The sequence below is a fragment of the Myotis daubentonii genome, chromosome 15 (assembly GCF_963259705.1).
Source record: "Myotis daubentonii chromosome 15, mMyoDau2.1, whole genome shotgun sequence".
Classification (NCBI taxonomy): domain Eukaryota; kingdom Metazoa; phylum Chordata; class Mammalia; order Chiroptera; family Vespertilionidae; genus Myotis; species Myotis daubentonii.
In genome coordinates this window covers 22,657,905-22,685,658 of record NC_081854.1, presented here as the reverse complement: position 1 = coordinate 22,685,658, position 27,754 = coordinate 22,657,905, and the positions used below count along the sequence as shown (strand labels likewise).

Here is a 27,754-nt window from a genome sequence, read left to right as displayed (position 1 = left end):
CATGTACCTTGGTTGCGGGCACATCCCCAGTGGGAGGTGTGCAGGAGGCAGCTGATCGCTGTTTCTCTCTCATTGATGTTTCTAACTCTCTATCCCTCTCCCTTCCTCTCTGTAAAAAATCCATAAAATATATTTAAAAAATATATATATATTCTCATGTCCATTTTACTTTGCTTTATTTTTTAAAATATCTTTATTGTTGAATATATATTACATATGTCCCATTTCCCCCCACCCATTGACTCCTACCCCGCCCCAAGTCTTCACTATCCTATTATTTGTGTCTATGTCAGCCATGGGCAAACTACGGCCTGCGGGCCGGATCCGGCCCGTTCGGCTGTTCTATCCGGCCCATGGAGCCAAAAGAGCAGAGGGTTCTTTTGCTCTCCCCTCCGCTCCTTCACCAGCAGCAGTGTTAACATGTATTAGTCACACAAACACTCCATCCATGCTTTTGTTCCGGCCCTCCGGTCCAGTTTAAGAACCCATTGTGGCCCTCGAATCAAAAAGTTTGCCCACCCCTGGTATGTGCTATGCATATATGCATACAAGTTCTTTGGTTGATCGTTAACCCGTCCTCACTTCCCACCACCACCTCTCCCACTCTCCCCCCGGCCCATCTTCCCTCTGAGATTTGACAGTCTGCTCCATGCTACTATGTCTCTAGATGTATTTTGCTTTATTTTTGTGAACATGACCTTCATGCCCCTTACTGTTCTTCTGGTGCTATGAAGTTCCCTTTTCTGTTTCCAAATGGTCCTAATTTCTACTTTTTCCCTTCTACTTTGACCCTGTGTTTTGCCTGTTCACCTTTTATATCTTATTTCTGTCCTATCATATTACCTATGAGATCTTGTATCTATGCTTTTTAAATCTTGTAGGAAAAATAGCTTTGTTTATTTTTAAATTCACAGATATATGTTTAGTCATAATCTTCAGTGTCAAAATTGTTCTAGTATGTGTAGTTTTACTAGTCATTTGTTTTTTTCTGTTCTTTTTCCCTAATCTTTTATTATAGTGTCTTAGTATTGGTACTATGTTGTTTCCTTTTTATGATTACTATTCTTTGAATGAAGTGAGTTTTTATTGGATCAGCTCTTTGAATAAGGCCTATGTTTCAGAAGAGCAAGAAGTCTTCCAAGCATGTGTGTGTGTGAAGAGAGAGAGGAGAGAGTTATTAGGAGAAAGGGAGAACTATTTTAGCCTTTACTTCACAATTAGAGAAGCGGCTATTACAGGGCTGTTAACACTACCAGGACTTACATTTTTGAGTCTTTATTCACCCCTGCTTATTCATTTTCTTTTTAACATCAAATAGATTCACTAAAGGTCATACTACCAGTCTGTGGATTGTCCCTACTGTTTCAAAAAGGGATAGCTGACTTTTGCCTTTTAATAGATACTACTTTGAGAACTATATCTTTTTCTGGGGTCTCTGGCAATAAATATTTTTGCTCAGAATTCTTAGGTCATATTTGCCCTATACAGTATCTTGTAGTCCTCTATGTTATTCTATTTAAAGATGTGACCAAGTTTCTTTAATGAATTGAGGTTGTGATCTTGTATCTTATTCTCCTGATTGAATAATTTCTAAAAAGAATAAATATCTTTTGGGAAAATACTTTAAGGCTATGAAAATATCCTGTGTATCATCATATTTTTGCTCACTATGAAATTGATGAAATTACTTGAAACAATCAATTTTCTATAACTGCCTTCCAAATGTTTTAGTTCACATTTTTCCATTGGGAAGAGCTTTCCTGCCTGATCTATTTCTTTATACAAGTATTCATTTGTATCAGATTATTACTTTATTCAATGAGTTGTTTTTTAACCTTCATCTGAGAATATTTTTCCCATTGTTTTTTAGAGAGAATGTAATTTGGGAGAGAAAAAGAGAAACATCAGTATGAGAGGCACACATCAATTGCTTGCCTCCTGCATGAGCCCTGACTAGGCCCTGGGAGGGAACCTGCAACCCAGTTACGAGCCCTTCCCATGAGTAAAACTTGCAGCCCTTCTGTGCATGCGTTGAAGCTCTAACCACTTAGAAAAACTGGCCAGGGCTATTCAATGAGGTTTTAAAATTATAGATTCCAGCCTGCCTCCCCTATGATAGCTACCAGTCTGTTTTCTATACCTATGAATCTGTTTCTTTTTCTTGTTTAATTTATTTTGTTCATAGATTCCACACGTAAGTGAAATCATATGGTACTTGTCTTTCTTCAACTGGCTTATTTAACTTAGCACAATCCATGCAAAAAATGAGATTTCCTTCTTTTTTACAGCTGAGTAGTATTCCATTATGTAAATGTACTACAGTTTTTTAATCCATTCATCTACTGAAGGGCACTTGGGTTGTTTCCAGATCTTAGCTATTGTAAATAACGCTGCTATGAATAGGTATGCATATATTTTTTCTGATTTGTATTTCGGGATTCATAGGATATATTCTTAGAAGAGGGATCACTGGGTCAAATGGAAGTTCCATTTTTAATGTTTTGAGAAAACTCCACATTGTTTTCCATACTAGTTGTATCTGTCTGCATTCCCACCAACAGTGTACTAGGGTTCATTTTTCTCTACAACCTCGCTAACATTTGTTGTTGGTTGATTTATTGGTGTTAGACATTCTGATAGGTGTGAGGTGGTACCTGAATGTTATTTTAATTTGCATCTCTCAGATGATTAATAACATTGAGCATTTTTCATAATGTCTCTTGGTCATGTGAATGTCATCTTTGGAAAAGTTTCTATTCAGGTCTTCTGCCCATTTTTTAATCAGGTTGTATGTCTTCCTTATGAATTCTATATATATTTTGGAAATTAACCCCTTATCAGATGTATTATTGGCAAATATGTTCCCCTATACATATTGGTAACCTTTTCATTTTGATGCTGGTTTCTTTTGCTGTGCAGAAGCTTTTTATTTTGATGTAGTTTCATTTGTTTATTTTCCTTTGTTTCTCTTGCCCAGGGCAATGTATCGGTGAAAATTCTAGTACATGAGATGTCTGATATTTTGCTGGTGATCTTTTATTCTAGGATTTTTATGGTTTCACGACTTACATGTAAGTCTTTTAACCATTTTGAGTTTATTCTTGCGTATGATATAAGTTAATGGTCTAGTTCAGTGATGGCGAATCTATAACACGCGAACTCATTTTTTTGGTTGATTTTTCTTTGTTAAATGGCATTTAAATATATAAAATAAATATCAAAAATGTAAGTCTTTGTTTTACTATGGTTGCAAATATAAAAAAAATTTCTATATGTGACACGGCACCAGAGTTAAGTTAGGGTTTTTCAAAATGCTGACATGCCAAACTCAAAAGGTTCGCCATCACTGGTCTAGTTTAATTTTTCTGCATGTACCTGTTCAAATATCCCAGTACCATTTATTGAATAGACGTCTTGACTCCATTTTATGCTTTTGCTTCCTTTGTCAAATATTAATTGAGAATAATGGCTTAGGTTGATTTCTGGGTTCTCTGTTCTGTTCCATTAAGCTATATGCCTGTTCTTGTGCCAATACCAGGCTGTTTTGATGATAGCGTCTTTGTAGTATAGCTTGATATCTGGCATGGTGATCCCTCTTACTTTGCTCTTTCTCAAGATTGCTGTGGTTCTTCAGGATCTTTTTTGGTTCCACATAAATTTTTGAAGTATTTTTTCTAAATCTGTGAAATATGCCATTGGTATTTTGATAGGGTTTGCATTGAATCTATAGATTGCTTTGGTAGTATGGACATTTTTGTGATATTAATTCTACTAATCCATGAATACTGCATATTCATCCATTTGTTTATATCTTCTTCTATCTCTTTCTTCAATGTCCTGTTGTTTTCCCAGTACAGGCCTTTTACCTCCTTGGTTAAGTTTATTTCTAAATAACAATGTTTTTGTTACAACGGTAAATGGGATTGTTTTTTGGTTTCTCTTTCTGAGAGTTCATTATTGGTGTATAAAAATGCCATTGATTCTGGATGTTAATTTGTATCCTGTTACATTGCCAAATTCATTTAGTAAATCTAGTATATTTTTGTGAAGTCTTTAGGGCTTTCTATGTATAATATCATGTCATCTGTGAATAATGACAGTTTGACACCCACCTTTCCAATTTGGATGCCTTTTATTTTTTCTTCTTGTCTGATCCCTATGGCAAGGACTTCCAGTACTACGTTGAATAAAAGTGGTGAAAATGAATAACCCTGTCTTGTTGCTTTTCTTAGGGGAAATGATTTTAGTTTTTGCCCATTGAGTATGTTGTCTGTATGTTTTTCATATATGACCTTTGTTATGTTGAGGTATGACCACTCAACATAAGGTATTTCCACCTTGCTGAGAGTTTTTTTTTTTTTATCAAAACTGGGTTTTGGATATTGTTGAATGCTTTCTCAGCGTCTATTGATATGATCATGTGTTGTTTTTTTTATAAAATTTATTGTTGAAAGTATTACATAGGTCTTCCTTTTCCCCCCATTAACCTCTTTCAGCCTGCTTCTGTCCCCCACACCTGTTTCAGGCCCTCACCACCCCATTGTGTGTGTCCACAGGTTATGCATATTAGTATATGCATGCATGTTCATTGGTTTTCTCTTCCCACCCACCCTCTCCTGCTTTCCCTCAGAGGTTCAACAGTCTATGTCCCTGGGTCTTTTTTTAAAATATTTATGATGGCATTTCTGTCATCTCCTTTATTAAAACTGAGGATGGGAACTTCAGGTTTTGCTTATAGGATTTTTCCAACTTTAGCTGAAAATAACATTATTGATTATTTTTGATAAGATGTAGATGTCCAATGTACAGAAATCAAACAACTCAGGAAACACTAGAAAAGGAATATCATTTATAATCTAAACACATAAAAATTATCACTATAAACATATATATTTATGTTTGTGTGTATATATACATTATATACATGTGTGTTTATATAAATATATATACTAGTATGTAAGGCGTGGCTATAGGGTTAAGCCTCGGACTGACCTGTTGGCCCAAACAAGTCCCAGCTTAGAGGGCACAGTCCTTTTAGCATAATTAGGCTTGACCTTATGAGGCTCCCTAGATCTTATCTGGGAAGCTAATGGGCTGAGGGAGATGTAGCAAGTGCTGCCAAAACAAGCGAAACTCATAAGAACATTGTAACTATGGTGACAACTACCTTGTTTACCTCTGGTTATAAAATAAAGGCTCAGCTTGCCTCTGGATCTCTCTTTGTGGCCTCAGCCAGGCACAGGAGATCCACCTCCTAGATCCAGCTTATTCTCTTTGTCTGTCATTTCTTCATCCTTCACCACCCTCACTCAGGCTTTTGATCTCTTGGCTGAGCTGGCTCGGCACACTAGGATGTGTGTGTGTAATCATAACATTCATGTTATTTTCCAACCTGCCTTTTCAAAATTCAAAAATAAATAATGGGCATTTTTTCCCTGCCAATTAAGTTTACATATATGTTAGCACTTTTTTTAATTTTTTTAAATTTTTTTTTATTGCTTAAAGTATTACAAAGGGTATTACATATGTATCCATTTTATCCCCCCGCCCTAGACAGTCCCCTAGCCTCCCCTATCCCCCAGTGTCTTATGTCCATTGGTTATGCTTATATGCATGCATACAAGTCCTTTAGTTGATCTCTTACCCCCCTACCTCCTGCCCCCCAACCCTCCCCGGCCTTCCCGCTGCAGTTTGACAATCTGTTTGAGGCAGCTCTGCCTCTGTATCTATTATTGTTCAAAAGTTTATAATGGTCTCTATTGTCCATGAATGAGTGAGATCATGTGGTATTTTTCCTTTATTGATTGGCTTATTTCACTTAGCATAATGCTCTCCAGTTCCATCCATGACGTTGCAAATGGTAAGAGTTCCTGCCTTTTTATAGCAGCATAGTATTCCATCGTGTAGATGTACCACAGTTTTCTAATCCATTCATCTACTGATGGGCACTTAGGCTGTTTGCAGATCTTAGCTATGGTGAATTGTGTTAGCACTTTTTAAATAAATTCACAGGAATCTAATCAAAGAGTGTTTTGCTATTTATGTAATATTCTAAGCATTTCAAATCAATAACAACCTATAAGAGGAACATTTTTGAAAATAATAACAATCTTAGCTGGTCATTAGAAGAGGACAGAGCAGTCTATTTTTTTTAACAGACCTCAAGCCATATTTTAAAAGGGGGCATATATAAGTGGCCATGCTAAAATCTAAAAAATAAATCTTTAATTATTGTTATAAGTGTGTTATTTCTAATTGATCTGCTATTGAAAGATACAGATCCATTTTCCTTGATTGTTAGTCATACTTGACTTTTCACATTTTAAACTACAAAGTGAAACACTGAATTGTGGATTTTACTAAAATTCATCATATAGTTCTATTTGACTACTAGTTGTAACCTATAGCAAACTACATTGTTTAGTGAAGTACTAATTCTCACTAAATATTCTAAACAATTTCGTTGCACAATTTTTTCACCAGTCATTACAATACAAATTAAAACAACCCATTGTTACAGAAAAACCGGACAAGAACCAAACAGCGCTCTGAGAGTTTGGAGTTACACTTTATTCACCGCGGCGGGCCTAGGGAAATGAATCCAAATTCTAAGCAAAGCTACAAGCAGAACTTCCCTTTTTATGGAAGAGCCAGCCCTTTGTGCACTTGCTGGTGGCGGACTTGAAAACTACACAGTTCTATCCAATTAAAAAATGCACCTGGCATTGCATTGGGTGTATCTAGTCTCTGGCCTACAAGGTCAGACAGCTAAGTTTATCTCCCCCATTATTCAAGCAGGCTACAAAGCAAAGTTACTTTTTCAGAATAAGAGGCCATCCAAAGAATAGCAGAGAATTCCAAACAGTAGATTTACAGAATAGGGGTTTTCCTTCACACCATCAACCCATTTTCTCTAGCCTTTTCCTTAGACTTTTCCATCATTACCTGAATTGCTGGTGAACTTGAACAAACACATACATTAACATTCTCCAGACTGAAGTGATGTGAGTAGTTTTGGTTTATCCTGATTCCCTGTCCATTCCAATAAAAATTTCAAAGCACTTTAACACAATGTAAAACATTACTGGAATGAATGATATTGAACTAGAACTCATTATATAACATGGTCACATTTAGGAAAATTGAATAGGTAGGTTCCTGTGGGTCCCAGGATAATGGTGACCACCTGAATTCAAATCTCATATCCTTCCTCAAAACAATAAAATTAACAAGGACAACTCCACCCCTTTTCTCCTCCAAATAAACAAGCCATGTCTTCAGTATTACAGGAGGCAAAATAACAGCATGATTTTCAGGTCAGTTGTCAGCAGGGAACTAAATACCACATGTGAGCATATGGAAGAGGAACAAGGGCAGATCAAGAGGCTCCCCAGGAAGGGGAGAGGGAGTGTGGGAGACCAGAGGGCGGATGAGGACCAGCCTGGAGGGAAGATGCCACAAGCGCAAGGACTGGGTGGTAAAAGAGATGGGGAACAGCATGATGGAGGTCTGAAGGCCATAAGCTGGGGGAGCCAGGAGGCAGGGCCTGGGCTTGGTGAATGTTGTGACACAGTGGCCTCAATTCATGTCCCTGTGTCCCTGTAGCTCAGTTGTCCCTGGAGACCAGGAACACACGACACCTCCACCTTACTGCAGTTGGGTAAGGGTAGGTGATATTAGGGCTGAAGTGGTGGCCTTCCTCAATCAGAAGATATTCTTTAAAAGACAATGTCAAAAGATATACCTAATGGTTTTGTTAAATAAGTGCTTTAGGTCCAAGCAACTTAGTATTTTTTTCTTTTAAATCTTTATTGTTGAAACTATTCATATGTCCTCTTTTACCCCATTGTCCTCTCCCACCATCCTCCCCCCAAGGCCTTCACCACCCTATTGTCTGTGTCTATGGGTTATGCATAAAAGCATATAAGTTCATTGGTTGATCTTTCCCCTTCACCCCTCCTACCCCAAGCTCCTGCCTTCCTTCTGAAGTTTTACAGTCTTTTCAATGTTTCTATGTCTCTGGGTCTATTTTTGATCATCAGTTTATTTGGCTCATTAGATTCCACATATGCATGAGATCATGTGATAATTATCTTTCTCTGACAAAGAAAGAATCTGAAAGGCAGAAAGAGACAGAAATTTACCTACAAAGGGGTTCTGCTGGGGTTCTTGTCCCAGCATCAAGAAGGGTTCAGGAATCTGGAGAAGGCTGTGTGTAAATGTTAAATAGGAATCCAGAGACTAATAAAGAGTCCGGAGACGAGATATAATTTTGATAGGCAGTTGGGGGTCAGAGTAGCTTAGCTAAAGAAGCTAAGATCTTAAGTCTAAGGCCTTAAGGTTCTCTCCATCCCCAGGACCCCATGCTTTTTATTAACACAATTTGTCCTGAGGCAAGGCAGAGATATACACTTCAAAAGGTATACAGAAACATTGCCAGAATAGGGGAATTAGCCTATGGCTGTTCAGGTGTTTGGCCAGTAGGAGGCAATAACATGTGGATTAAGATGTCTTGTAGCTGTCTGGCAGCCAAGAAATAATCCCTTTTCAGGTTTGGGGAAATGCCTTCAGCCATTCCCAACAGGTGACTACATGTGTGACTCATCCCTGTTGAGCCCCCAAGTCTCATCAACATTTTGATGAAACTTGAAATTATGACATGCTGGAATTGGTCTCCGGCAGGGCTCCCATTAAAATGTCACCTGATTTCTCAATAGAAATACTTAAGGCCAGAAGTAGATGAATGGATAAAAAAGCTGTGGGACATTTACACTATGGAATACTATGCAACTCTAAAATAGAGGGATCTCTTATACTTTGGGACAGAATGGATGAACCTGGAAAATATGCTCAGTGAAATAAGCCAATCTGAGAGAAAGACAAATATCACATGATGTCATTTATTTATGGAATCTAATGAACAAAATGAATTGACCAACAAAATAAGACCCAAGGCATGGAGGCATGGAACAGACTGACATACCTTCATGTTAGCTTGGGGGACGAGAAGAGATAAACCAAAGAATTTATATACTTCTATGCATAGCTCATGGACACAGGCAATAGGGTAGTGAAGACCTGGGGTGGTGGGTATGTGCTGGGAAGAAGGGCTAAAGGGGGGAAATAAAAGATATCTGTAATACTATCAACAATAAAAAACATATTTAAAAGGTAAAAAAAAAAAGAAGATAATCTCAAACTGAATGGGAAAAGATAATCAAAAGATTTCAACAGCAAGAAGACTGAGATTATCTGACAAGGAATTTAAAACAATGATCATAAAAATGCTTCAATCAACAAATCTTATATATACTTGAAACAAATGAAAAATAGAAAAATTAGCAAGAAAAGGGAGAGCATAAATAACAAAATGGGATAATTTACATTGGAAAATATAGTAACCAAGTTGGAAGAACAAGGTTGATCAGACTATGATTATGGCCTGGTACATTGGGCTATTCCAGGTACTAATAAAAAATTGATAACTTATTTTATTATGCAAAAACTATGCTAATCAAAATAAAAGGCTCAGTGGATGTGCTCAAGGGCAGAATGTGATGACAAAAGAAAGTATCACTGAACTTGTATATCAAACAAGAGAAATTACCCAATATGAACAACAGAGAGGAAAAGTATGCTGAGTCCTACAAAGAAGAAGGATTTTAAGGCTTAAAAAGCATTAAAGGAATAATGGCAGAAAATTCCCCAACTTTGGCAATAAACATGAACATACGGATTCAAGAAACAAAACAAACCTCGAAAAGGATAAACCCAACAAAATTTATGCCAAGTAACATCAATAACCAAAATTCAGAAAAGTAAAGACTTTACTTTTTGGGTTGTGTGGTGTTGTTTTATGAGTTCTTTATATATTTTAGAAATTAAATCTTTGTCAGAGCTATTATTTGCAAATATCATCTCCCATCTGGTTGGCTACCTCTTTGTTTTGTTAGTTTCTTTTGCTGTGCAGATGCTTTTTATTTTTATATAGTCCCATTTGTTTATTTTTGCCTTTACTTCCCTTGCCTTTGGGGTCAAATTCATAAAATGATCTCTATGACCAAGGTCCACCAGTTTGGTACCTATATTTTCTTCTATGTAATTTATTCTTTTGGATCTTATATTTAAGACTTTGATTCATTCTGAATTAATTTTTGTACATGGGGACAAACTGTTATCCAGTTTCATTTGGTTGTATGTGGCTTTCCAGTTTTCCCAGCACCAATTATTGAAGAGACTATCTTTACTCCATTATGTTTTTCTGGCTCTTTTATCAAAAATTATCTGTTCATATACATGTGATTTTTATAGGTGGGCTCTCTATTCCAGGGATCCTCAAACTTTTTAAACAGGGGTCCAGTTCACTGTCCCTCAGACCGTTGGAGCGCCGGACTATAGTTTTAAAAAAAAAAAACTATGAACACATTCCTATGCACACTGCACATATCTTATTTTGAAGTAAAAAAACAAAACGGGAACAAATACAATATTTGTATTTGCATGTGGCCTGTGGGCCGTAGTTTGAGGACCCCTGCTCTATTCTGTTCCATTGATCTGTGTGTCTGTTTTTCTGCCAATACAATGCTGTTTCGATTATAATAACTGCAGTATAATTTGAAGTCATGTCGCATGATACCTCCAGCTTCGTTCTTTTTTCTAAGGATTGCTTTGGCTATTCAGGGATTTTTTGTGTGGTTTCAGACAAATCTGATGATTTCTCTTCTATTTCTTTAAAAATGACATTGGGATTTTGTCTAGTGTTTCATTTAAGGCCAATTTTCTTTATTGATTTTCTGTTTGGTTGATCTGTCTAGAGGTGTCAGTGGAGTATCAAGGTCCCCAACTATGATTTTTTTTAAAAAAAAATCTGTTTCTCCTTGTAGTTCTTTGAGTAGTTGTTTTATATATTTTGTTGCTCCATGGTCAGATATATATATATATATAAGTGCTGTGTTTTCTTGATGTAGTGTCCCCTTTATCATTGTAAAGTGACCAACTTCATCTCTTGAAAACAAAAACCCAACCAAAAAGTAGGCATAGGATCTGAAGATACACCTCTCCCGAGAAGACGTAGGAACAACCAATTGATATACAGTGGGGCCTTGACTTACGAGTGTCCCAACTAACGAGTTTTTTTGAGATATGAGCAGTCTCTCGGCAGATTTTTTGCTTTGAGTTGCAAGCTCAAAAAAATTTGGGTTACGAGCCAGCTTCAGATACCCCACCGCTAGTTGGCACAGTGAACGTCACAGTGATTTGACATACGAGTAATTTGAGTTATGAGCTCCGTCACGGAACGAATTAAACTTGTAAGTAAAGGCCCCACTGTATTAAAAGATGTTCAACCTCACTAGCAATTAGGAAAATGCTAGTCAAAAATATATTGAGGTACCACCTTACACCTGTTAGAATGGTCATTATCAACAAGACGGGCAATAACAAGTGTTGGAGAGGTTGTGGAGCAAAGAGAACCCTCATTCACTGCTGGTGGGAGTGTAGAATGGTACAATAACAGTGAAAAACAGTCTGATGACTCTTCAAAAAATTGAGAATAGAACTCCTATATGACCCAGCAATCTCTCTCCTTCATATATACCTGAAAAATCTCAAATTTTGCAAAATCATGTATTTGCAAAGATATATGCACCCTATGTTCATTGTAGCATTATTCATGGTAGCCAAGACATGGAAACAACCAAAGTATTCTGCGACAGAGAACTGGATAAAGAAGATGTGGTACATATACACAATGGAATACTACTCAGCCACAAGGAAGGATGAAATAGCACCATTTGCAACAACATGGATGGAACTTGAGAACATTATGCTAAGTGAAATAAGTCAGAAAAAGCTAAGAACTGGGGGGTCGATTGGGGGAAAAGGAGACATACTGTATGTAAAAGTTAAGATAATAATTTTTTTAAAAAGCTAAGAACCATATGATTTTATTCATCTTTGGGATATAAAACTTAAACTTGTGAACACAAACAGCAGTGTGGTCATTGTAGAGGGGAAGGGGATGGGGAGTGGGGGGGTCCTAATATATTGTGACAGATTTGACTTTGGGTGATGGCAACATGTTGCAATATACAGATCTTGTAACATAGAAATCCACACGTGGAACCTATGTTATCCCTATAAATTTAATTTAAATAAATGAAAACTAAAGACATTTTTTTCTTTATTAAGGTACTAGAGGCCTGGTGCACGAAATTTGTGCATCGGAGAGGGTTCCTCTGCTCAGCTTGCACCCTCTCACAATCTGGGATCCCTCAGGGATGTCCGACTGCCGATGCAAGCAGGCCTAAACCAGCAGTCGGACATCCCTCTTGCAATCTGGGATTTCTGGCTCCTAACCACTCACCTGCCTGCCGGCCTGATCACCCCTAACCACTCTGCCTGCCTGAATGCCCCTAATGGCCTCTGCCTGCCTGCCTGATCACCCCTAACCATCACTGCCCCAGCCCCCGACACCGTGGCTTTATCTGGAAGGATGTCCAGAATGATGTCCAGGTCATTTGGCTGTCCAGTCTAATTAGCATATTACGCTTTTATTATTATACTAGAGGCCCAGTGCACACCCCTCCTCCCCACTTGTGCCCTCTCACAGTCTGGAACCCCTCAGGAGATAACCACCTGCTGACTCAGGCCCGCTCCCCGGGTGGCAGATGGCAGGCCGATCTTTAGGTGCCTGCTCCGCCTCCCCGGGTCGTGCACAGGGCAGGGCAGATCTGGGGGTTGGGGCCCCACCCCAAGTCGCACACGGGACGCCTGGGTGGGCCAGCAGATCGCTGCTACCCCGCCCAGCCGCCCTGGGTCCGGTTGCACACAGGACTCCCCTCCCCCGCCCAATATTGCAAATAGTAGGCCCTGATGGCAGCAGGGCTGGCAGGATGGCACTGTCCTGACCTGCCTGCAGTATGCAAATAAGCCACCATCTTTGTTGGTGGTTAATTTGCATATCGTGCTGATTATCCAATGGGAGGCGTAGTAAAGGTACGGTCAATTACCCTGTCTGTCTATTATTATATAGGATTACATGTGTCCTTATCCCCTCATTGCCCCCCCTCACTGCCCCCTCATGCCCTCACCTCCCTGGTGTCTGTGTCCATTGGTTATGCTTATATACATGCATATAAGTCCTTTGGTTGATCTCTCTGCCTTACCCCTACCCTCTTCTACCTTTCCTCTGAGGTTTGACAGTCATGCTTCTCTGTCTCTGGAACTGTTTTTGTTTATCAGTTTATATTGTTCATTATATTCCACAATAGGAGGATGAGATCATGTGATATTTATCTTTCTCTGACTTATTTTGCTTAGCATAATGCTCTCAAGGTCCATCCATGCTATTGCAAATGGTAGTTCCTTCCTTTTTTATAGCAGCATAGTATTCCATTGTGTAGATGTACCACCGTTTATTAATCCACTCATCTTCTGATGGGCACTTATGCTGTTTCCAAATCTTAGCTATTGTAAATAAGAAAACATTTTTGAAAGAAATTATACATTACCTATAGAGGAACAGTGATACTGTACTATAGTTATACAAGACGTTACTATCAGAAAAAACTGAATGTGGGGTATACAAATTAAATAGTACTATAGAGTATTATTTTTTGTTAACCCTCACCTGAGAACATTTTTCCATTGATTTTTAGAGAGAATAAAAGGGAGACAGAGAGAGAAACTTTGATGTGAGAGAGACACATCAATTGGTTGCCTCCACCATATACCCCCAACCAGCATCAGGGATCAAGTTTGCAACCAAGCTATGTGACCTTGACCAGAATCAAACGTGAGACCCTTCAGTTTGCAGGCTAATGCTCTCTCCACTGAACCAAACTAGCTACCGCATATTTTTTTAATTTCATATAAGTCTATACTTATCTATATATATAAAAGCCTAAGCGACCGGCTGACTGGCCAGTAGCTATGACATGCACAAACTACCAGGGGACAGATGCACAATGCAGGAGCAGAAACAACAGACATGGAAACATGGAACAGACTGATGAATCTCAGAGGGGAGGGGGGAAGAAGGAGGGTGAAAAGAGATTAACCAAAGATCTTATATGCACTGGTAGGGTCCCTTGGCCTGGCCTGCGGGGATCGGGACATGCCCTGAGGGGTCCTGGATTGTGAGGGGGAGCAGGCCTTTAGTTATCTAGTTTCTAAATAAATACATTTTTGAAAGTCCCAGTAGAAAAAAAATAGGCACAATATATAAATGGGCTATTCACAGAAAATGACATTTTTGTACCAAAAACATTTTAAAGGCCTCTCTATATTTATTTTTATTTTTATTTTTAAAATATGTTTTATTGATTTTTTACAGAGAGGAAGGGAGAGGGAGAGTTAGAAACATCGATGAGAGAGAAACATCAATCAGCTGCCTCCTGCACACCCCCTATTGAGGATGTGCCCGCAACCAAGGTACATGCCCTTGACCAGAATCAAACCTGGGACCCTTCAGTCCGCAGGCCGGCACTCTATCCACTGAGCCAAACCAGTTAGGGCAGGCCTCTATATAAAACAGCTGTGATAGTGACCTTTCACATCCACTGGGCCCTTACCTGACATATATAAAATCATGAGCATCTGCATCCCCATTTAAAAATCCAGAAGCCAAAGAAACCTTGAGATACAATGAAGTTACTTCTGCTTTGATGTGAGCAACAATCCTTGGGCTTAACATGTTAGAACATTAATCACATGTTATAGTGTGCATGAATGGCCTCTTCTCCTGAAACTAGCCTAAATGCAGGCAATTTCTTTTCCTAAATGGAAAGTTATCCCAAATATTAAATAATTCTTTTGTTATTTTACTACTTTAAGTTAGGGAAAAGTGGATTTTGAAATAAAAATTAAATTTTACAAAAGCTGGCTTCAAACTAAAGCAATATACTCCTGATTTTTATTATCCTAATTAACATTATGAGAACATGTAAGCAAAGCGTTATCTTAATTCAGGTTTGGTTTTTGTATTAGGAAAGAGATTCTCTATAAATGTCAGTATTTGATAAAAAATAAGAATCCATTTAAAAAATTATACCTGTGGGTGCAGGTTTCCTGCACCAACTTGATTCATTTATAGAAAAATAGGTAATAAAGAAGGAATACAAAAAGCAACATAATTTTGACTACCAGACTTATCGTCATATTTGCTTTTATTCTTTAAGAAATATTACAGGTAAATATAAATACTCCCTCCAAGCTTTTTCCACTTCCTAAACTTGGAATCCACAGTAATATATGGATCCATGGTCAATATACAGTACTATTCTTTGCATAATTGTATTAAGTTTATACAAAAATATCATGTTTTATTGTAGTTTGCTTTTTACTCCTAATAATATATATTACTAGTAGCCCGGTGCACAAAAATTTGTGCACTCGGGGGGCGGGGGGTCCCCTGTTATTAAACATTTATCGGCACAACACTGACCACATTGGTGGTGGTGGTGGTCTTGTCAGAATGTTATATTATGCAGATGAAAATCTATTTAAACAGATCTGATGTAGATATTTTTAGAGATGGAAGAATTGTCCCAGTCAACTATTTTAGTTGATTCATATCTTCACTAATTGTCATCATTGCAAAGTTTTCAGTCCCCATATGGATTGCTGGCTATAATAGGTCATGCGCTGTCCCTGTCCTTTGTAGCCTTTGTTACCTTAAGGACTCTAGTTTTTTATTTATATATTTAAGTACCAACCTTACCGGCTTAAAAATGTAAGCTTTTAATACTGCTCTCTCTGTTCCGTATCCTTCTGATGAAAAGTGGAGTTGGGTTGCAGCACAGGAGAGAAATTCAGAAGGGGAATATTGAAGTAATGACTGCAGTAGAAGAGGGAACCTATTTCCCTGGCCACAGGCGCTGGCGCCCTGGACCACAGGGCTGGCAGCTTCTCTGGGTGGCTGCAGCCTGGGACCTTGGGCGGGTGGCTTGTCCATCTCCTGGGCTGCAGCCAGCCGCAGGCTCTGGCGCCTGGACCAAAGGTGGCGGCTTCTTCTTCTGGCGGCTTCTTCTTCTTCTGTGCTTCCAGGGAGGGCAGTCAGTTATTCGTATATGTGTGTGCATGCAAACATAGGGGTGTACATGTGTGTATGTGGAAATATGCTGGGCAAGTCAAAACCACAGTAGAGTTGCCCCCTATATCTTGAATCTTCCAGAGATAACCCCCACTTTTATTCTATCACTACTGGAGAGACAGTATTTGCAGCCAGCCAGCCAGTGACTCTCTCAGGGTCTATTTCTGACTTCTTCTTCCTATCTTCCAACCCCTACTCATATTTCCACCTGGATGCATCATTTTTACTCCCAATATGCTGTATAGAGAAGGAGTGAGGATGCTGTCTTCCCATGAATAGTACTCAGTAAAAAAACCAATTGCATTTTAGTTGGGCAATGCCCCTACCCACCCTTCAAATCCCTTCCACCATGCATTTCTGTTTCCCTTTGTTTGTTGGATTGTTCTGCTGCTCCTTCTCCTCACCCCACCACCCTTGAATCATAATGTGAAATTCTTTGACCATGTCAAGAAATTCTTAAAAATACAGGTACTTTGAAAAAAAACAAAAACAGGTACTTCTCCGAACACTGGCTCGGGGGTGGGGGGGCGGCAGGGAAGAGGCGGCTGGTGGCGGCTGCCTCTTCCCTGCCCCGCCTGGCTTCTCCAATCACAAGCTGGGGGGCAGGCAAAGGTGGCCCCAGTTCTCCAGTCACGGGCCGTGGGGGGTGTCAGGGAAGAGGGGTATACAGGGCAGGGCCAATCGGGGGGTTGGGGTGCTGCCCCAGTCGTGATTGGAGAAGAACCCAGCTCATACCTGCCACCTGGGTTTCTGATCACCATCAGCAGCAGGCGGCTTTTTCCATCCTTCCCCTATCACCTCCTGGCATTGCGTCTATGTATGCACATTAACCGCCATCTTTGTTGGCAGTTAATTTGCATACCGCCCTGATTAGCTAATGGGCAGCGTAGTGAAGGTATCGTCAATTACCATGTTTGTCTATTATTAGATAGGATGATCTATCCATGTAACTGTCAATTTTTATTCTGCAAATACTGCATTCTATCACAAGTAATCACATCATATCAATCTATCTATTAACAGAAATTTATGCTATGTCCAATTTACAGTGATACAAACCATAATACAGTGAACATATATATCTCTTTGTGTATATATCTGGGTGTTCTAAAGACAATAAACCAAAATAATATTCAGTGAGAACATATACCTCTTTGTGCACATGTGGGTGCCTCTGAAACCAATACATGAAAATAAGTTGATTGATCCACATTCATGTGTTGTTTTTTTTAAAAACCTGTATTTATTAAAGTAATAAATATATTCTATTTTCATCATAGTTTAAAAATTTTACTTTTTGTATTGTTCATTAATCTATTTGGATTTTCTTTTTATATATGGTAAAAAATAGCTAATACTTTTTATTAATATGAATCTTCCATTTATCAAATAGGCCATCCTTTCTCCAATGATTTCCATAGCAGTATCATATACAAAATCCACATCTCTCCTCCAATCTTCAATTTGTTTCCACTGATTTATTTACTCCTCAAGAACACATTGTTTAAATGACAGTTTTTTAAAAAATATGTTTTATTGACTTTTTAGAGAGAGATAGACAGAAACATTGATGAGAGTGAAACATCAACATGCCCCCTGCTGGGGATAGAGACATTATACCAGGCATGTGCGCTGACTGGGAATCAAACCTTGACCTCCTGGTGCATGGGACAAACACTGAGCCACATTAGCCAGGCTAAATGACACAGTTTTAAATAAAGTAAAAAGTTTTTTTAAATATATTTTATTGATTTTTTTTAGCCAAAATGTTTTATAATTTTACACATATAGTAATTTATTGTATCTATTCTTAGATATTTATATCAACACGTTTTCTAATTATCTCATATAATATCTCATATGTAGAGTTTCTCTCCCCCCCAATCTTTTTCTTTTTTTAAAAAATATATTTTCTTGATTTTTTTACAGAGAGGAAGGGAGATAGAGAGTTAGAAACATTGATGAGAGAGAAATATCGATAAGCTGCCTCCTGCACACCCCTTACTGGGGATGTGCCTACAACCAAGGTACATGTCCATGACTGGAATCGAACCTGGGACCCTACAGTCCGCAGGCTGATGCTCTATCCACTGAGCCAAACCGGTTAGGGCCCCAATCTTTTTCTTGATAATACATTGGCTAGGAACCCAAGTATCATGTTGATAAGCTAACAGAAGACATCTTGTTTCAGGTTTTAATGAGAATGATAAATATTAGTAGATAAGATATCTGCTAAAGGTTTTTGATGATCAGCTTTTTCATTATGAAATTCTTAATCTTGGTAAGAATTCTCATGTTTCACGAATGTGTGACTTCTTCAAAAGGTTTCCCATATTCACAGTTTTCTACTCTGTAATCGGTTACATAATATGAAAGGAGGTGCTAATTACTTCTGAAGGTTTTTCCATATTCACTATATTCATAGGGTTTCTATTTCTAAGGAGTATGAATTTTTTGGTGTCTAACAAGATGTGACTTTTGGCTGAAAGCTTTACCACACTCATTACAATGATAAGGCTTCTCACCTGTATGTTTTCTCATATGAAGTGTAAGAGATGAGATTTGAGAGAAGGCTTTTCCACATTTACTACAGTCAAAGGGTTTCTCACCTGTATGACCTCGTACATGTATTGTAAGGGATGAGCTTTGGGAGAAGGCTTTTCCACATTTATTACATTCATAGGGTTTTTCACCGGTATGACCTCTCATGTGCACAATAAGGGAAGTTCTTTGAGAGAAAACTTTTCCACACTCATGACATGCATAGGGCTTCTCACCTGTATGACTTCTCATATGCAAATTAAGCAATGAGCACTGAGAGAAGGATTTCCCACATTTATCACACTCATAAGGCTTTTCCCCTGTGTGACTTCTCAGATGAAGAGTAAGGGATGCAATTTGAGAGAAGGCTTTACCACATTTATTACAGTTATAAGGTTTCTCTCCAGTGTGGACTTTCTGATGTGTAATAAAGTTTTGCTTTTGGCTGAAGGCTTTACCACATTCATTACATTCATAAGGTTTCTCTCCAGAATGAATTTTTTCATGAGCAATAAGATTTGATTTCTGGCTAAAGGCTTTGCCACATTCTTTACATGTATAGGGTTTTTCTCCAGTGTGAATCCTCTGGTGTCTAACAAGATTTGACATTTGAATAAATGCTTTCCCACATTCATTACATTCATAAGGTTTCTCTCTAGTATGAATCTTCTGGTGTGTAATGAAGCTTTTCTTGTGGCTGAAGGCTTTTCTACATTCCTTGCATTCATAAGGTTTCTCGCCAGTATGACTTCTCATATGTACAGTAAGGGCTGAACTTTGAGAGAAGGATTTTCCACATTCATTACATTCATATGGTTTCTCACCTGTATGAATTCTCACATGTATAATAAGCATGGAAAACTGAGAGAAGGCTTTTCCACATTGATCACATTTATAAGGTTTTTCACCTGTATGACTTCTCATATGAAGAGCAAGGGATGCAATTCGAGGGAAAGCTTTACCACATTCATTACATACGTAAGGTTTCTCCCCAGTATGAAGTTTATGATGTGCAATGAGGCTTTGCTTCTGGCTGAATGCTTTTCCACACTTATCACATTCATAAGGTTTCTCTCCAGAATGAATTTTTTCATGATCAATAAGATTTGATTTTTGGCTGAAGAATTTCCCACATTCCTTACATGCATAGGGTTTCTCTCCAGTATGAATTCTTTGATGTCTATTGAGATTTGACACTTTAATGAACGCTTTCCCACATTCATTACATTTATAAGAATGTTCCCTACTGTGAATTATCTGATGTTTTAAGAGGTTTTTATTATGGTTAAAGGCTTTTCTACAGTTTTTACATTCATAGGGTTTCTCTCCAGCATGAATTCTCAGGTGTCTGATGAGATCCAAGGTTTGACTAAATCCTTTTCCACAATGACTACACTTAAAGGGGGTTACTACAAAATGAGATGATCTACTGCCAGATGACTTTATAGGTTCATTATATTCACAGTATTCCTTTTCTATAAGGATTTTCTCATTATTTTGACAGTCAAAATTATGTTCTAAATACTTTCCAAATAAGTTATAGTCACAGAGGTTGTGAACAGAGGGGTAAAACTCCGAGTTTGGAGAAAATGCATAAGAAATTTTCTTATGACATTCACTGACTTTTTCTTCAGTCAGTATTTTTATGAACTTATCTCTGAGTTTTGTCAAAAGTCTGTCCTGTATATTCTGATGGTCATCAAGTCCAGATATTTCTCCTAAAACAGATTAAAAGTAAATATTGTAAATTTTTCCAATATTATATCAATGAAATTTCAAAAATATGCTATTATAGGATTGATTATTGGCTTAAGACCTACTTTTCCACTATTAAGTAAGTTCCAGGAACATACATCTTCTATTTCCTAAGCTTTAGAAAATTTTAGGAAGGTAAATATGAATACAGGCAGACATCTATGAACACAAATAGCCTTGCTTTTAAATGGGATATGAAAGAAAAAAGATAAAGTATTCAGTAAATAAAAGAGAATACAGAATTTCAAATAATGTAAGAAGAAATAATGATAGAGAAAAACACAAAGACAGGAAGTTAAAAATCATAAAACTATTTTGCAGGACTTTATTGAAATACATTCTTACAAACTGTTTGACATGAATAATTTTCTGAAAAATGTAAATGACCAAAATGGTTATAAGGTATAGAAAACCTATCAAACCAATTTCCATGAAATAAACAGAAAAACTTGAAAAGAAATGCCTTAAAAACAAAACAAATACACAAGACGCAGAGAAATTCACATGAGATTTTAATAAACATTTAAGGGCCAACTCTCATGTGCAAAATGTTACAAAAGAAAAAACGAAGAGATTCCAATTTTTTTGCGTGTGAAACAAACAATATTAATACCAAAATCTGAGAAAGATGTCAACCAAAAAACAAATTACACACCAATTTCATTTATGAATATCAATGTAAAAATTCTAAATAAATTATCAAGATGACCCAGAAAAAAATAAAGTGACCCAGAAGATCTGGAAACAGCCCAAGTGCCCATCAGTGGATAAGTGGATAATCTATGGTACATTTACATAATGAAATACTGCTTAGCCATTAAAAAAAAAAGAAACCTTATTTTTTGCAACAGTATAGATGGATGGAGATTATTATGCTAAGCAAAATAAGCTGGTCAGAGAAAGACAAATACCATATGATCTTCCTTATATGTGGAATCTAATGAACAAAATAATTTAACAAACAAAATAGAAACAGAAGTACAGATATATAGATCACACTGCCAGCTGTCAGAGGGAAGGGGGAACTGGAGGACTGAGTGAAATAAAGATGAAGAGATTAAGCAAATATGTATATATATATAACAAAGACACATACACACAGACAACAATATGGTGATAGCCAGAGGGAAAGGGGTTGGGGTGAGGTAGAAGAGGGCAAAGGGAGGATAAATCAAATGGAAAGAGACTTTACTCTGGGCAATTGTTGCATGATACAGTAGGCAGATGATGTTTTGTTGAGATGTACCCTTGAAACCTTTATATAGTTTTGTTAACTAATGTCACCCCAATAAACTCACTGGCATGGCTCAGTGATTGAGCATCAACCTATGAACCAGGAGGTCATGGTTCAATTTCCAATCAGGGCACATGCCCAGTGGGGGGTGTGCAGGAGGCAGCCAGTCAATGCTTCTCTCTCATCAATGTTTCCATCTTTCTCTCCCTTTCTCTCTGAAATCAATAAAGATATGTTTTTAAGAATTCTTAATGATTAAATAATTCCTATTAAAATGAAAAGAAAAATAAAATTTTCAAAATTATTTTAACTCTAAAAAAGAGTCCATTAAAATTATTATAAAGAAACTCATTAAACTCACTATATTAGTAAATATTAAGTTTCAATAACCTTCATATATACAAATAGTTACAAAAATATAATAGAAGACTACACTTAAAAAATATAATAACATATGAAAATATGGGAATAAATTTAATAGAAATCTCAAAATTATAAGAAAACTTTAAAAGGCATATACCGATGTGAACAAATAAAATGGTGTAATGGGTTAACTTGTGTACTTACCACCAAAAAATGTGTTGAAGTCCTAACTCCCCAGTCCCTTAAAATGTGAAGTTATTTATAAATAGGGTCATTGCAGATGTAATTAGTTAAGAAGAGGTCATGGTGGTTTGGTAATCCCTAATCTAATATGACTGGTGTTTTTATAAAAAGAATGCCACACAAAGAGAAAAACACAGGGAAAATGCCATGTAGAGGTGGATACAGACTGAAGCTATGCTGCCACAAGCAAATGAATGTCTGGCACTACCAGAAGCTGAAAGAGGCAAGGAGGGTCCTTTTAAGATTTCAGAGGGAGCATGGCCCTGCTGACACCCTGATTTAGTATTTCTAGTCTCCAGAACTGTGAGAATAAATTTCTGTTATTCTAAGCCACCCAGTTTGTATTAGTACTTTGTTATGACAGCCCTATAAAACTAAGGCAAGAGACACATCACATTCTTGGAAAGAAACATTCAACAGCAAAGATGACTATTATCACAGGATAACCTAATAAAGTGGTTTCAATAAGAATGTTTAAAAATACAAGTAATAGCTTCAAGGAGAATGATGCTACGGTTTGCCACCATAGAGAAGAAATGGTTAAGAAAAGAGTAATTACTTTTAAATATACATACTCTTGCGCCTGCTAGCTCAGTCGGTAGAGCATGAGACTCTTAAATATACATACTCTATTAGTTTTAAAAATGGTACTATAAGCATGTATTTTATATTTTAAAAAGTAAATAAATAAAATTGAATAATGAAATAATTAATAAAATGAAAACAAACAATGGGAAGGTAAAAGTAGATGAGAGAACATAAAAGTGAGTCTTTCTAGCATGATTGGATGGGGAGTAAGTACAGTGGAACCTAATAAACAAAATGAACTAACAAGCAAAATAGAGACAAACTCTCAGCTAAAGAGCAAGCTGGCAGCCATTGGAGGGGGGGACAATGGGGTGGAGGGATTGAGCAGTGCGGGAAGCCACCACTTGCCAATACTATCATGAGAGTGCACCAAGGAACACGGAGGGCCAATGGACCTTAAGCATTAGCAGGGCTGACGCTAAGGAATGATTGTTCGTGTTGAGATAGTAGTGGCTTGAAGTAATTTCCTAACCGGATAGTCTCCAAGTAAATGTTTACTGGACCTTACTGATCTTTACTGACCTTAGAGACGGTATGTTTGCTACCTGTTTGTTGTGCTTTACTGAGGGCAAGATGTGTATCTAAAACTGAATAAAAGCAGACAGGACCCAGTTTCGGTGTGTCTCTTCAAGAAAGAGGCTCCACCTGGCCCCCAATGCCTTCTAAACTCATATTTCTTGTATAGTATTTTCATTTGTGCGTTGGCCCCTCCTACAGATCCTGAACCCCACCATGAAGACTGCGGCAGAGGAGAAAAGAAAAACAAGAAAAACTCATGGACACAAACAATAGTGTGGTAATTTCCAGGGGAAGGAGGGGGGAAGAGGCAGAGAAGAGTATAAGGGGGAATAAATGGTGATGGACAGAGACTTGATTTGGGGATAAATACATAATATACCATACAGATGATGTGTTGTAGAAATGTGTACCTTAAATCTGTATAATTTTGTTAACCAGTGTCAACCCAATAAATTCAATAAATGTGGCAGAAAATGGGAGCTAACAGAAAAGTAGCACTGTCTTTAAAACTTTCCTTGAAGTAAAATGTAGCCATTACTATTGTATGAGAGGAAAAGCTAACAATACAGTTGGAAGTACTAGTATAATTATGTGTACAAAATATAATGCTAAGGCATTTACAATGGAAGGAACAAAAGAAATTGGAAAGTACAGGACTATAACTGTGAACAGGTTTATTTGTACTATAATTCCATGAATATCTGAAAGCAAAAAGAAAGGATCCTATGTAAAAAGTTGGGCAAAGACACTGAAGATGTCAAAAACAGAATGATTATCAAAGTAAAGCTAGAAATGAGTTAAAAAATATTGATATCTAACTCACAGGTAAAAAGGCCAACTGGTCCTTTAAGTTTATTGGAAATAAATTAATAATCTTATCTAGAAATGACCTCTTAGGTTTCTAAAAAATTCACACCAGTTGTCATGATAAAAGTCTAGTCTTTAGGAAAATATCTTTGAGGAACATTTCAGAGGAATCACCTATTCACATATTAACCATTAAAGATCCTTGCCCCTCCTTCACCTGTCCCTCCCACTAACCTGGACAATGTCTCTTTAACACTTCTTCCTCCACCACCCATGGTTCTTCTTCTTGCTCCAACTTGAAAATCACATCGGGTTTGGTAAATGGACAGCCTATCAAAGGAAAATGACATAAATACTAGAACAAAGAATAATTTAAGAATTGAGGCCGGCACAGAGAAATCATAATTTCTGAAGCACAAGAAATTATGGTTTCTGGGAATGCTGTCCTCTGAATCAAACAAAAAAGGACCTTTTGTTTTGAAAGCTGCAGCATGCACATTCACATGAGTAAAGGCATCTAAAGGCCAAATTCGTTCTAACACTGAAAGATACCACACACTTCAGAAAATTGGGGGTTGGGGAACAACTTTAACTCCTAGAATTTGAGTTATAGAAGAAACTACCCTTACCCACTGTGATTAAGTTGTTATAGTTTTCTAGCATCACATGCCGGTACAGGTTCCTTTGAGCAGGTTCCAATTGCTGCCACTCTTCCTGGGTGAAGTCAATAGCCACATCTTTGAATGTCACTGTTCCCTGTAACAACACATTCCAACTCAATCTGAAGTCATCCATCTTAGATGATGTAGACAAAACATACTGAACTGTTTTCTCATGGTATGCACAGGTTAGAGGTTCTAAAAAATGTACCTAGTTTTTTAATTTCTAAAAGAAAAAACATCACATTAGCAGCATCTATCAGTTTATGTTCATTCACTGAATTTGCAAGCATCTTTAATAACTACCATGGTTTAAAGAGATCTTGGGCACCAATTTATATTGAGTGTGGAAGCTGGGTGAATATAAAACTTTATTCAACTTAATTGGTTTGGGAACTCACTAAATGCCTGTGATTCAATGAGGCAGGGAAAAACAATGAAAACAGGATTTGGATGCAAACAAAAGTAAGAAAAGGATATGAAAATGTGTGGTATGGAAGAACATCCAACTAGAGATATACATTGACATATTATTGGACATAATGTTTATTAAATCAGGAGAAATCGACAATGAAATGAGGATTGCTCATTAGCTTATACTAGTTGCCTGGAGCCATGAAAAGGGGCTATGATTGCTCAGAGTTTACATACATTGAAAAAAGAGGGCTACAGACAGGATCATACAAATACCACCAAAGAAAAGATGCATTAATAAAGTTTTTCTAATGTTTTGAACTAGAATTACGAGCAGAATTAAGAGAAAAAAAACATTATCAGGAAAGCTTTAGAATAAGTTTCAGAAATGAGATGCTGGTTGACAAACTTCTTAAAAGCAAAGTGATTTAAATATTAGAAATATAATGTATTTTTCCTAGTTAAAACTGAAGTGCCCAAAGGATTATAAACAAATAAAAAACTCAACAGCACTAAAACAAATATATTTGCCCATATTTACTGCCCCTTCAGGAATTTCTATGAGAGATGGGTGAAATAAAAAGAAATCACCAGGAGCTAACTCATAATCACTGTTCCTAAGAATTTATTTCTAGGTCCTAAAAGTATCTTATGAACATAAACATTCACTAACACTAAGGGTTCAGAGTAGGCTATGGGACTAAAGATATAATTTTTTGGCACCCTTTTCTGTTAAAGAACAAGGCCTTTGAAATAAACAGGTTTAAGAAACCAAAGGCAATTGTGGCTGAAAAAGACATCCCTCATTTACTTCCCCCTCTCTCACAATTACAATTTGCCACCCAGCCATGTACAAAAGTGCCTTTGTGGGAGCTTTGGGATCCAGCACCATATACCAAAGGGGTCTGGAAGAGTTTCATGCACCCATGTATTGGATAGTAGATATATAGACTTTAGTCCCAGCTGTAGACCCTGAAGTAGCTAATGAACCAACTCTAGTCCCTTTTGGCCATGGTTCAGGAGCCCCTGGAAAAAACACCCATGGACTCCAGCAGAAAAGTTCCAGCCCACCACTGGAACAAAAGAGTTTTGACTCATCAGAAATAATAAGAGAAACAGGTTAACTTTACTCACATCACCTCTCCCTCAAGATGGTACAGATTAGGGTCATGAGAGATCCTGTTGACCTGTGATCTCATCCATAGAGGAGAGTGAAAGTGTGTGAGTACCTCACTTCCTAGCTGTACAGGATACTGTCAAAGAAGCTCATTTCTCTCTTGCCTCATCCAGAATACTGGATTCTGAGCTACATGATGGGGGAAGGAAGAGTCTGAGATAGTGGAATATAAGTCTCCTGTAGAGCATTAATGGGACACCGATCCTACTAACTGCATTGCAGACTCCATCAAGAAGCCTGTCCATTTGGTTTATTTTTGCCTTTAGATTCCCCCAAATGCTCCATGGGCATCCTAGAGCTCTGAATTCCTTACCCACACACACTCCCACCTTGCAACTGGCTCCTGGTGCATACTCCCAAAGGTGGTAGTGAGAGCAAGCTTTGACAGAAAGCTTGAATCTGCAGGCCAGGGAGAGACCATGAATGTGAGCTTTAGCACTGCCTTTGGGAAAACAAAAGAGAAGCTCCTAGCAAGTACCCATCCTGGTGTGTTGTAGAAACAAGAAAAGGCATACAAGCGTAAGAATTCTGCCACAAGAGGGAGAAGATTGGAGTCAATATACCATACATTAAAAGGTCTGAGAAAGCCTCAGAATCCCTAGCAGAGATGATGAAAGTTATTTCGCTCCTGAAAGTAGTCAGTAAAGACTGGAGGACTTTTACTTTAATGAAAAATATCAAATAACATGAGCCCTGGATGCTCTATCCATGGATAGAGCATCGGTCCACCCACCAAAGGGTGGTTTGATTCCCGGTCAAGAGTACATACTTAGAAGAACAAAGTAGGTGGGATCTCAATACCAGATATCAAGCTGTATTACAAAGCCACGGTTCTCAAAACTGCCTGGTACTGGCACAAAAACAGACATATAGATCAATGGAAAAAATAGAGAGCCCAGAAATCAACCCGAACCAATATGCTCAATATTTGACAAAGGAGGCAAGAACATACATTGGAGTCAAGACAGTCTCTTCAATAAATGGTGTTGGGAAAATTGGACAGATACATGCAAAAAAAAATGAAACCAGACCACCAACTTACACCAAACACAAAAATAAATTAAAAATGGATAAAGGATTTAAATGTAAGACAGGAAACCATAAAAATACTAGAGGAATCCAAAGGCAACAAAATCGCAGACAGATGCCGAAGCAGTTTCTTCACCGATACAGCTCCTAGGACTGGAAACTAAAGAGAAAATAAACAAATGGGACTACATCAAAATAAAAAGCTTCTGCACAGCAAAAGAAACCATCAACAAAACAACAAGAAAGCCCACTGCATGGGAGAACATATTAGCCAATGTTATCACCGATAAGGGATTAATCTCCAACATTTATAGGGAATTCATACAACTTAA

At 37.7% G+C, this 27,754-nt stretch overlaps 1 protein-coding gene across 1 annotated transcript; it reads right to left on the bottom strand.

The window, feature by feature from the left end:
* Nucleotides 1-18,075: 18,075 nt before the first annotated feature.
* LOC132216246 (zinc finger protein 569) lies at nucleotides 18,076-24,938 on the bottom strand. The gene is made up of 3 exons (XM_059665428.1): nucleotides 24,773-24,938; nucleotides 24,378-24,473; nucleotides 18,076-20,352 (listed from the first exon to the last, which is right to left on the bottom strand). The coding sequence occupies exons 1-3, from the start codon at nucleotides 24,936-24,938 to the stop codon at nucleotides 18,530-18,532; spliced, it is 2,085 nt and encodes a 694-aa protein (XP_059521411.1). The 3' UTR covers nucleotides 18,076-18,529.
* Between the last annotated feature and the right edge of the window lie 2,816 nt (nucleotides 24,939-27,754).